We start from the raw sequence: 12,618 nt of genomic DNA, 5'->3' as shown, positions 1-12,618 counted from the left end.
AAATACATATGTGTTCGGTTCTAAGATCTTACACACACCAAGACTACAAATGAAGAAGGATCTTACACATGTAAGATATCAGTGAAGATTGTCCAGGTATTCTATGGCCCAAGAATCGGACCAACTGAACCAAACCCAATAGTAATCAGATTACAAATCAATAATAAAAACTGATAAGAAATCGGACCGAAACCCAAACTGACTGAAACAAATTTAGCCCGCTCAAAACCAGATCAAACCAACGATTGACACCCTTAGTCATACGTAAGGGTGCCAAAATGGAACCGGAAAAGCACCACATTGTTTACGATCAAACCGAATTGGACTGCAAAGAAATGACGGTTCTGATTTCATAGGTCTCTATATGGTGCGATTCAGTTCATAACTAGAAAAACGAATAAAAACTGTTTGCACTGGATGAACATATATACTTTTGGTCTAATTGTACTAACTACAAGTTACTCTCTCACTCCACAATTTTTTTAGTGATAGGTGAGGTATGTTGGTGGGTTCTGTAAAGAGGAAAATAACAAAATAAGAATGTAAGTATCTTATTTCAAACTATTAAACACATTAAACATTATTAATGGTTGGATCGACTGATCATAAACTCCCCAATCACTAGGAAAAGAGTGTAATGTAACATATCAGTAGTGTAACTATGAAAAGTGGGTAAATATACGGTGTTCTATCTTTCCTTTATCAGATAAAAAAAATATAAAAACTAAATGCCATCTGAGGATTAAAATATCTTCTCAAATTGGCTTGGCTTCCAAAATCTTATGAGTTGTAGGGTTTTATCGAATGGGATTGATACATTAAAATTACCTTTATACCCATCCGTAGACAAGTAATTGAGTAGAGCAGGCCAACATAAACCGCTTATCCTAATCAAAATTGATAGCTAAGACCAGCTAGGAACCTTCTTCTCCAAACCCCCTCTCTTTCCCTCTTTTTGGCGTAAGGAGATGTATGGATGGAATTCCTTTCTTTTTAGAGACATTTGGTGGACTCAATTTGTGGTGGCAATGGTCTCCTGGTATTGATGAAGACCATGGGTCCTTAGTCATAACAACATGGACTGACAACCAATTAAAAAAGTTTCGACATGCTTAAGGCTCTGTTCGGCTAGATGTGAAGTAAGTGCAGTAAAAATTAAAATCTAAACAAAAGTGAAATTTTTTTTTTAATATTTATAAAGAACAATTTTTATGCCGGTAGACTCAATTTCTAATATCTATAAAAAAAATATATATTAGGGAATGGGGATTGAGAAAATGTCTAACTGATAATCATCTTGATGGGTGGAGTTGTTCGATAAACTACTTAATAAGTAAAGGTCTATGATTTTGGATAAGTGGATTAATTCTTCCATCAGAGTAGCCTCAGATGACCCTAAAAATCAAAAGACCCAATTCCAATAATAACGCACCACCACCCATGTGTTGCTGTCGCTGGGAAAAAAAAAAGACAAGTACGTTGGAATTGGACGTCAGGCAAGCCTTCACGGTCCTCTTTGAAGGTAAGCTTACAATCTTCTTTAAATTTTTCAGTTGGTATCAAAGCAGGAGGTCTATGCCTTCTGTCCATTCCATTAATTTATTGTTATGTATTTTTTTCGGCAATTGAAATTAAATAGTTTACTTTTGGGCCGATTTGGCCCCTGGACATAATTTTGATTTAGGTTGGGTTAGATCATAGAATTGAAACCTAATGTGGCCAATGTGCCACGTCAGTATTAGGGAGTGGGTAGTTGGTTGCTAACCTTTAGGGTAACCACCTTAATGGTGGGGTTATCCATTAGGGTACTAAGGGATTAGGTCCCTATCCTTGGGTAACATACGAGCAACTCATAATCAGAGCAGCCACTTCAAGGAACTAAAATGTCAGACGACCCTAATCCAAGTGCACCGATGTCGCCCGTGGTTCGCCATCACTGGAGAAGAAGAAAGCCAGGATGGAATTAGACTTCATGGCAAGCCTTTCGATCATGATGAAGGTAAGTCTACAACCTCCATTTAATTTCTTACAAATGGTATGAGAGCCTAGAGGTTTTTGTCTCTGTCTAATCCATTTGCTCAAATATTGATAGTTGGATTAAAGACCTTGCTTTGGGTTAGTTTGTGTTCAGAATTTTAGTGATGAATCAACTTTGGTATGCGACCACTGAACCTAAAGACTATGGTCATCCCCAATAGCAAGTCAGTAAGATACCATCAGTATCTGCATGAACTTGAGTTTAGTTACTCAGGCTGCCATGAATTTAAGGTAATCCGAACATTTGAGATTTGGGAACCTGGTATAAGTAAAACAAAATACCAGTAAGAGTGCTATATATGACGGACTAACAACCAATTAAAAATATTTCGAAAAGGGCAAGAGGTCCCAAAAAAGCAGTGGCAAAGATTCAATGATAATAAACCAAGATTCACAGGTCAATGCTTTCCTAAGCTGCCAACTTGAATAGTAAATTAAGCCCAACAACTAGGGGTGTCAATTTGCAGATCAGTGTGGGTAACTATTATTTTGAAATAATGGACAAATATTTTGAATACCTGGGTGTTTCATTTTTATTTACTGGGTTTAGTTTTTTTATTTTTATTTTTAATAAAAATTAGGAGGATTTTTTCTTTTTTAATTAGATTTAGTGGATTTAGTAGTTAGTGCTTTCTTTTGTTCTGATTCTTTTGTTGGTAGGATTAAATTTGTTCTTTTTTGTTACGTTCATTGTAAAATTTTCATATTTTTTAATGGAATTTTTTTTTGTCTCTAAGTGTGGCCTACTGTCTAGGCTAGTAGTCCCATGAGTTTATATCTCTCTTCCCCATATGAAATGACACCTATGCCAGCTTATTTTAAGGATGAGAGAAATAGACACATGGGAGTGTTTTTGCATTTTATTTTTTTTTTGTTACTAAACTATTATATAGTCTCCAATATTAAATTAAGCAAAATTACATGTTCTTCATATTTCAAATCTTAAACAGAATTTTAAATAAAATTTAAGAATCAATCATAATATATGTCCCCTTCACAAACATAAGCTCTGTCCTCTCGGTTTTCCACACAAGTTTAATCAATGTCTACGGTCTTCTCACAGATCTGATGTTATTGATATCCCCAATCAAAATCCCCAGAAGATCCTTCTCCTTCTCTCTCTTTCTCTTTTTCTTTGTCTCTTCTTCTCCTCTTTTTAATCTAATTCAGAGCTCTCCTCTAATGGCAGCAACACCATCAATATTTCTTTTCTAATTTAGATCTGGGCAGCAGCTAATCAACGTGGTAGCACCATGAGCCACAAATGACAGCAACAAAAATAAGATCTCTGTATTCTCTTTGATATTCAATCCTCTTTCTTTAGTCCTGCTGCACCACCGTCTTCCACCTCTCGAATCTCCAAAACAATCTCTTTAGTTTACATTGCATGTCACTTAGACTCTGCAAAGCATGAGCCTCTTTGTTTTATTTTATTGATGTTGCATATAGATGATAAACCTCTTGATATTGCATAACAACCACATTAGATTCCAGATTCATGGAAGAAAAGAGTTCTACCTTGAGCCAATTACAGAATCATGATCAATGATGTCGTACTATATCCTTGCTCTTACGTTGGCACTCTCGGATAGAAAACTACTTCTCTTTTTTCATATCAATTTTTATTTATATATTCTATATAAGAAAAATTGGGCTGAGGATCTCTTTAAGCAAGTAGCTTAGCCTATACCAATCTCTATCTCTCTCCTCCTAATATTGTCTCTCGTCTTTCTTTGTTGACTCTTATGGTCGTGGATTGCATATTGTGCCAAAAAGGCACCCCTCTTGCCCTCTCTCCTCTCCCCCCCTGTAGTTGTAGATTGTTGGCTTGTCTTAGCCTTAGGGGTGTCAATAAAGCCCGGCTGGCCCGAACCCGCCCTAAGCCCGGCCTTGATCCGACCCCGATTTTTCAACCCTGAGGGCGGGTTTGGGTTTAGTTATAGTCTGGCCCTGGCAGGGTCGGGTCGGGTCAGGGTTTAGATCCCAGGCTTAGCCAGACCCGACCCAACCCAACCCAACCCTGCATTAATTATAAGTATATAATATTGCATATATATATTTTTTGGTCTAATATTTATTTATATATATAGCCTAATAAAAAAATTAAAAAGCAAAAGACAAAAAAAGCCCTAAAGGCACAGGGGATTACAGATAAAATCAGGGTCAGGGTCAAGGTCAAGACAGGGTCAATCAGGGCCAACCCGACCCTGCCCAACCCTATCAGGGTCAATCAGGGCCGGGTCGAGTCAGGAAAAACCCTGACAGGGTCGGGATTGGGTTGAGGGTTTCTTGGCCCTTGCAGGGTCGGGTCAGGTCGGGTCAGGGTTTAGGTTAAGGCCTCTAGGGTTGGGTTAGGGTTTAGGGTAGGCCCGGCCCAACCCGACCTATTGACACCCCTACTTAGCCTTCCCCCTTAACTTGGCCTATGGGCCCTTGGGTAGAATCTGAATCCTCAACTTCCACCTGTCCGGTACTGTCGTGCGTCCTACACATAGCAAGACGGTAAAGACCGCCTTACCCCCACTTGGGCAAGGTGCTCAGGCAGGGTTAAGGTGATCTTTTCACCGCCCTGCTGTGTCTGGGGCTCACATGATAGTACTGGGCAGGCGGAAGTGGAGGATCTTGATTCCCTTGGGTAAGATAGTAAAAAAAATAAAAGGGTTTTTATCAAATGCCTCCCTGAAAATGCCCATTTGTCCAAATGCCCACTTACAACTTTTCTAATTATAACTCCCCCCTACTTTAAACAAATTGTAGCATTTTGGTCCTATCCGTTAATTTGGGATGTTAGACATTAGTTTTAGGGACTATAATGACCAACATGCCCTTGTAACAAAAACCAACCAAAATTAAAAAGTAAAGTGATCAAATGGCCCTCATCTTCCCCAAATGATTTAGGGTTTGAAACTGAAAATTGAAAAAACCCTAGATCTTTCCAAAAACCATCATGTGCAATCTGAAAGAGATCATTGCTGGAAATTTTATTACTGGAACTCTTATAGAGAAAGGTAATACAACAACAGTACAAGAGAAAAGCCCCACAAACAAAAATATGAAAGACCATAAACAAAGGTTCTCCTCAATCATGGAACAATTGAATAAAAAATCCGAACGAAAATTAGAATAAATTTCTTATAATCCAATTGATTCTTAGCTTTTAACATACCCGAACGCAAGCGAAACTGAATATTTTGAATTTCAATCCTCAGCAATGAAATGGGTTCGAAGTACTGGAGAAGGGATCTTCAGAGCACTGGGAAATTTTCTGGGGGAAAACGGGAAACTGAATGTTTCAAAGTTTGTAAGACAATCGAAAAACAGCAGCAGACAAAATTGGGGAAGATGGGCTTTTATGCTCCATGATTTATTTGTTTTCTATTTAAATTTTGTAGAGCCAAGGGCTCCTCACGATTTATTGAACTGGGGACCAATTTGAGAAATTTACAGTGACCCAGTTCAGCTTTCGTCCTACTATAGAAGGGTTAGTTGGAAATTGTTTTTCTATCACTAAATTACTTAAATCATCCATTAATGGGTTATCCCTCTTTTGTAGTCTGCATCATGGGATGATTTTGATTTCTTAAAGATCTGTTAATGGGTTATCTTTTCCGTGGATTGCATTATGCTGCTGATGCATTTTGATTTCTTAATGGTCTTCAATCTTTTTCTTTTTACCCATTTCCACTCACACACAGACAGTGCTTGGTTGAGGTAGTAGTTGCAGCATCAATGGTGCTGGTAGTGTGTGTATTGAAAGAGATTGCTAGACTTCTATAAAACGATTGAACGTCCACTGTTTTTCTTGATTTTACAACAAAAAGGAAAAGAAAAGAGGGTTGGTGAGGTTGAACTATTGAAGACGGGAAGTTCTAAAATTCCCAAATCAAAGAAACCCCACTCTACTGGAGATGAGCATACCAGATCCCCTGGATCTTCACGTCCTTGGAGTCTTTGCAAAAGATGGTTTTTTGGATAGATTAGGGTTTTTTCAATTTTCAGTTTCAAATCCTAACCATTTGGGGAAGATGAGGGGAATTTGATCACTTTACTTTTTAATTTTGGTTGGTTTTATCACAAGGGCATTTTGATCATGGCAGTCCCTAAAACTAATGTCCAACGTCCCACAAGACCAAAATGCTACAATTTGTTTAAAATATGGGAGAGTTTATAATTAGAAAAATTTTAAGAGAATATTTGGACAAATGGGCATTTTCAGGGGCATTTGACAAAAACCAAAAAAAAAAAGAGAAAGATTTACTTGCCCTAAAATTAGTTGCAATGGTCAAAGGTCAAGAATCTTATTAATTAATGAGGGGTACTCTTGTCGTTTGGCACATTCCCATTTGGATTTCATTGTGCGGAATTCCAAAATTGCATTGATGTCAGGGTTTTATGAATCAAGAATTGAACGGGTAATCGGCGATTCAGATTAAAATCGGCTGATTCAAATCGGAATCCACCGTGACCGATCCTGATTCCACCGATCTGACACAGTCGATTCACACCCAAAAACCTTGAAATTCCTTATTTTCAGATCTGAGAACCAATTCTAGGGTTCTTGAGCACCAATTTGAGCCGATCCAGATAAAATTCCGTCCCGATTCCGTGTTTTAAAACCTTGATTGATGTGGAGGAAACTTGAATACGAGAGATCACAGCGGATTCGAGCGAGCTCTGCCCCACACAATACCGAAACCCTTTCTTCCCTTGCACGGACCAGGAAGTTGAAAGTTGCAGACAGCCAAGAAAAGCGCAGCTCTGTCCCTTCCCTACCAATAACGTCATATTGCCAGATTCAGAATCTCGAGGTGCCCAAGTCCTATACTTTGGACTCTTTTCTCGAAGATTTCGGCTTCCATTTTGTGTTAATTAATTTTTTAAGGATGTTCTGATTTACAATTATCATTTATGTCATCATCTGTGAGTTACTGTTAATTACTTGGGAAGCAGTACCTGAGTACCGTTTAAGGGAAAGCTTCTTGCCTTTTGTCTCCCTCCATTAATGCTCTACCTCTATTTCTATTGTTCTTGGTTTTCCACTAAGGAGAAGAAAACACCCTAAGACGATTCTAAGTAGATCATATTAGAATAAATTAATCTCTTTGACTCTCTGATAATGCTCTGTTTTGCTTTTACAGATCTTTTTGATTCTCTAATAGTGTTCTGTTCTACTTTTACTTTTTATTATGATAAGAGAGAGAAAAGAACAAGTAGTCCATCAAAAAAGAAGTCTAACAGAAGAACCCTTATGAATAATAAATTTACCAGGAAGGAAAAGCAATTAGCAGCCACGTTACACATGACACACCTGTGGATATGGATTGAATCTCTGGTTTTTGGTGATTCGTTTCCTATTTATTATGATAACGAGGTACGGATCCTGTGCTGTCTTTATTGGATACTTTGAATCACTTTTTGGTGGTTCAACATGCAATGCCATGTGGTAGCCATTAATACAAATTAAATTCAGGAGTCCATGAAAGAATGCAGTAAGTGATTTCAAGTTTAAAGCATTTGGGTCGATCTCGATTTGATAACCAATAATTCCAATCTCAGAAATCCCCCGCTTTCTGTTAAAATATTGAATGAAGTAATAGAATCAACCCAGAACATAGACAAGGTGAAACAGAAATGGAAGCAAGCATGATGTGCTGATGTGACCCTCAACCTACAGATGGCTCATGGATGTACCAGACAGCTCTTCCCTGTTGTTTCGTTTTAATTGGTAAACCGTTTCTGGTTTCTACCTTCTACCACATTTAATGGAGTTAAATTGCTACCGTTCTTGTGGCTTTTTTGGGTGGGACTTGGGAGCCTAAAACTTACTGCTCTGCTCTCTGCTCTTCCTCACCTCTCTCAGCCACAAACCTTCTGCTCTTTCCCACATTGCTTGCCGACACCTTGTAGAGTTTGGATCCTCTGTTCTTGGCACATTTCTTTCCTCTGCTCTGATGAGCTTTATCTATGTAGAACATTCCATAATTAAAATTTGGTTCCACCTGATCCTCTTCCACAATCAAGTACCCTTGAAATAGTTACTTTAATTTGATATATCCAACAAGATTAAGCACTGCAACCTCCATGACCTCCTTTCAGGGTTGGTTTAATAAGTTCATATAAGTATCTTGACAACAAACACTAGCTTTTAATCACTTCTACACATTCTTTTAGAGCAGAAGGCCCACAACAGAAGAAGCTTTCAATGAGAAAGGTGGATGGTTTTAAGACATCCTGCATTTTTCATGAATGAATTATTCGCAGGCTACAGCTTTTGATTTGCTCCATATGATTTCGCTTTTTAGGCAGTGTAGTGAGACAGACCAGTTGTCAACTTGCTCCACTAACTTTGCTTTGAGTGTGACTTGGGAAAGGGACTACACATATACACAAAGGAATGCTGTGTAAACAGAATCAATGTATATGAAAAGAAACAAAAACAACCTAAGCTCTCTCCATCTGTACAGCCATCATCTCATTTCCTGTTAAAGAAGCTGCTCTCAATCATCTTTGCTTTTCTAAAGTGACTCCTCCCCCCCCACCCAAAAAACAAAAAATTTTTTTTTTTTACTGTACAACTAATAATTTGGAAATAAGAAACAAATGCAAAAAAACAAAAAAAGAAAGAAAAAATATCATGAACACATCCTGGGTAAGGATTTGGTACTACTTGGACTTGCTAATCTTAATCTTGACTTCATCAACTTTTCCATCTGGGCCTCCATTTTCCTACAAACATTCTCCAGTTCCATCACCCTCCATTGCATTCCTTGTAAATGTGCTCTGAGTTTCTCATTCTCCATTGAAATATCAAACCTCCTTTCATAAAGCACAACTTGCTCACCATCCTGAGATTCCTTCCCCTTAATTCCCTTCTCAGTGTAATTACAAGGTAGGTCAACAAAACATTTGAGATTGTCAGTGCCTTTGAGCAAGCTTTTGAGGTTTGAATGTTGAGGCATGAGAGTTTGGTCTGCCATTCTTGATGGGAATTTCGAATTTCTAGCAAGGTGTTTGAAAGCTTCCGATGAGAGCTTCTCATAATTCAGTGCACAACAGATCTTCGTCTTTTCTTCTTTGGATAATTTAGGATGAACCTGGAAAATCATGAATCAGCTAAAATTTCTGAATCAAAACTTCAAAACAAATCAAAAGCTTGGGAATTTGTTGAAGTTCACTTGGTGATGGACTAATAAAAAACAATGGAATTGCTGCATCCACTAAGAATGTTTTGTGGATGTTAGATGCCATACCTCTAGATACATGTCCATGGCTAGGTAGATTCCATCATAGGAATCTCTTGAAGTATCAGGCAGGGCTGTTAGTAATGCAATGAATTTTGAAGGTTTCACACAGGAATCAGGGGCCACTTCTGCAATATACAAATCCATCAAGCTTGCAACTTTTCTCAATTTAGTTGATGATGTCCAGCAGTCTCCTTTGCTGAGAAATGATTTCAAGAATCTCAGTACCAGATTCACATCATAAAGATAATCTGAACCAGGTGGTGATGGGATAAGAAGGCTATCAACTGTAGCCTGATGTAATTGTGAACCAATCATATTCTCTAATCTGTTCTGGCAACATTTCTTCACATTCAATCTCAAAGCTACCCGAAGAATCTCAAATAAGCTCTTGCAAGAAACAGAGCTATGGTCCAGCAAAAACAGCAGCTCAACCACAATCTCTGTGATTTTGCACTTCTCAGTGGATGTTGCATTGGAATATCTTGACTTTTGGTAATAGAAGAGGAACCTACTGAGAATTACATGATCAAATTTCTGGGCAACCATTGCCCTCAGAGCCTTTTCTATCAAAGTGTGGTTCAAACTCGCAAGATCTTCGAACCACCAAGTTGCCCGAGAGTAGCTATTCTTAAAACTTTCAGTGCTTCCCGTATCGCAAGAAAACCGGAAAGCAGAGCTGTTCGGTGAAGAAGCAGATGGACAGACATCAATGGCGGGAGCAGCCACCCTTGCTATGAGGGAATCCAAGTATTTCTGAAGAATACTAGAAGAAATAATTGCTGGTACAAAATCTTGACACTGTTTCAAAGCTACCAGAAGTTCAGACCAAGACCAGTAACTGATCCCTTCTAGGAATTCTTCAGTTAGTTCAATCAAATTGTCAGTTGCAGAGATGTCTTTAGTCATTTCCATGAAATGTGCCACACAATGTAGAAGGGATATGTTAAAGGGGGTTATCTCAATTTGACCATTGTTGTAGCAGAACCTTGCCGTGAGTTCAAAACCCTCTGCCCCTCCTGGCAAGTCATGAAATATCACTTTAAGGTTCTTCCTTGATGCCGTGGATTTACCGAATAATTTGTTTAATCTACCTGAAAATGATGAAAGAATTCTCTGCAGATGCACATATATAACACTATTAGATGACAAAAGTACAAAATTAAATAAAAATCACCAACAAGAAATTAAGGGGTTTAAAAGAAAACAATGAGAAAATAAAACATAAATTGTAAGCTATGGCAAGTAATGAAGGAAATATGATAAATTCATGAAATTAGAGTAGGGTAAGAGGTAGTTACAGCCAATTAATTGTAACAGAGGAATCTGGAAAAGTGTCTGCTAATCATCCCGACATAAAAAGAGTTAAAAAGCAGTAATTAATACGAGAAAGGAACCCGAGAGAAGTGAAAGAAAACGAAATAAGGTATGAACATTTAATCCCCATTAAAGCAGCAATAAACGCGGTACAGAAAAGAGGCTACCTATCCCGACAGCTTCTTCTGGACTGAAAGAAGACACAAGTGACCATGTTACAGGAATTTGAGGAAGAAAAAAAAAAAATTAGAAACAATGGCGAACTAACTGGTGAGCCCAAACTAAGTTCTTTCAGCATTTCAAGAAAATGAAGGGAAGAAAGAATTTGAACAATCCCATAACAGAGTAAGCTAAAAACACTCGAAGACGCAGAGCAAAAGGCTTCCATGCACCTCTAAACAAGGAAAGTATTCAAACATCCACATCGCTTGAACTAATTAGAGACCACAAGCAGAGATGTGAAGTTGTGAAGATGACCACACAGGTTAAACAAAAGATCAAAACCCAATATAATTGTACCCGGCAAGCAAAAGAAACAGAAAGGAATAGCAGGGTAAAGTGAATTACCTTGTCTACCATAAAAATCTCTTGCCCATTGACGTCCACTTCAAGATCACAGCACACTTGCATCCTTTTGAGTTAGGAAAGAAATACAAACTACCTGAAATCAGAGTCTCAGATTCTTTCACAACCCAGTAAATGAATTGATGTAACACCCAATAAAAAAGATTAATTCCTTAGTTCATCTTCAACTCAGCAGAGGGAGGGAGGGAGAAAGTTTTGGGGGGAAAGGGGGAGTAGATGAAAGACAGGAAGTATCCCATGAGGTCATGTCCATAGATTAGGTGGAGAAAGACAAGACGATGTCTATATTATATTGCGTAGTTAATGAGAGTTCAAGCAATGTTTCTCAACACAGAAAAATAGAGAGAGAAAGAGAGAGCATAAGAGACAAAGGAGACCATCCACAACAATCCACAATAAATTAAGATGAGAGTAGAGGAGAGAGTCACTTAAGTCTCAACCTCAAGGTCCCGGGGAAACAGTTGTAACTTGTAAGGGCCAAACTCTCCCTGACATTCTTACAGAGAGAGCCTTTTCTCTTTTATTTTATTGTCAAGAAAGAAATAAGAAATATCGTGGAGAGTTTGACAGAGTAGGGAAAATTATCTCCTCCAATCCCCAGCCTGGTCCAGTCCCAGTTTCTCTAATAGGGGGTGGTGGATCCCATCTGGTAGAGTGTTTAAGCAAAAGTAGGGCCGTCATTTCGACCCCCCTTGTTAGAGGAACTGGGCCGGGCAGGGAACTAGAGGAGATAAAGACAAATCTGATCAAAAAAGAGTACAGACCCGAAGCTTATAACTCAAAGTGGCTTTCCTTCTCTTATTCCATTTTCATCGCTACAAGTCTCAGTTGTAGCACACCCACCACCATCCTTAGATTATTTTATAGTAACTCTCTCTCTCTCTCTCTCATGAAGTGAAGGAAGAGCGAAGTATTACGAGCATCCAGCCATCCATTGTTCTCTCCTATACGAGTATTGATTGACCAAATTACCTTTTGTTTCCTTGTCTAGATTAGCACCTTTGGGTCTTGTGCTGGAGTTTCACATGTAAGGCGAAAAAAATAGTGTCACATCAGATATGAATGGGAATGAAGAGGGTTTATAGGTACTTGGGTACCCTCTTCTTAACCCGAGGGGGAGGGGGAATAGCTTTTGAGGATGAGTTCTACCCAAGTCCCTAACAACTTGGGTTCCACTCGAGGGACCCTCTCTTTAACAGCTAGCTTTTGAGGATGAATTCTACGCAAGTTCCTAACACCCTGGGCTCCATTGAAGAGACGGGTTCCTTAGTAGAAACATGAGTAGAATCTACCATTAATCTTGCACCATAAGACTTGATATTAGAAAGTGTTGAAGAGTGAAATCCCAAGTTACTTAGGCAGAAGCAGTTTCAGTAAGGGCATTGAGGTGTAAAAGCAAATTTCCTATCTTGAAATTATTCCAGGCTTTGTTCTGCTC

At 38.5% G+C, this 12,618-nt stretch overlaps 1 protein-coding gene across 1 annotated transcript; it reads right to left on the bottom strand.

The window, feature by feature from the left end:
* Positions 1-8,331: 8,331 nt before the first annotated feature.
* Positions 8,332-11,518, bottom strand: LOC122639446 (BTB/POZ domain-containing protein At3g22104-like). The gene is made up of 3 exons (XM_043832308.1): positions 11,163-11,518; positions 9,288-10,394; positions 8,332-9,131 (listed from the first exon to the last, which is right to left on the bottom strand). The coding sequence occupies exons 1-3, from the start codon at positions 11,223-11,225 to the stop codon at positions 8,670-8,672; spliced, it is 1,632 nt and encodes a 543-aa protein (XP_043688243.1). The 5' UTR covers positions 11,226-11,518; the 3' UTR covers positions 8,332-8,669.
* Between the last annotated feature and the right edge of the window lie 1,100 nt (positions 11,519-12,618).

The sequence above is a fragment of the Telopea speciosissima genome, chromosome 9, assembly GCF_018873765.1.
Source record: "Telopea speciosissima isolate NSW1024214 ecotype Mountain lineage chromosome 9, Tspe_v1, whole genome shotgun sequence".
NCBI classification, from domain to species: Eukaryota; Viridiplantae; Streptophyta; class Magnoliopsida; order Proteales; family Proteaceae; genus Telopea; species Telopea speciosissima.
This window is presented reverse-complemented; position numbering and strand designations above follow the sequence as displayed.

What these genes read in the sequence shown, in the direction of transcription:
- LOC122639446 (XM_043832308.1), bottom strand. Translation starts at nt 11,225, where the DNA reads ATGCAAGTGTGCTGTGATCTTGAAGTGGACGTCAATGGGCAAGAGATT. An exon ending in AGATTTTTATGGTAGACAAG is followed by an intron (nt 10,395 to 11,162) that starts GTAATTCACTTT and finishes GTGCATCTGCAG; the next exon opens with AGAATTCTTTCATCATTTTC. An exon ending in CCATGGACATGTATCTAGAG is followed by an intron (nt 9,132 to 9,287) that starts GTATGGCATCTA and finishes ATGATTTTCCAG; the next exon opens with GTTCATCCTAAATTATCCAA.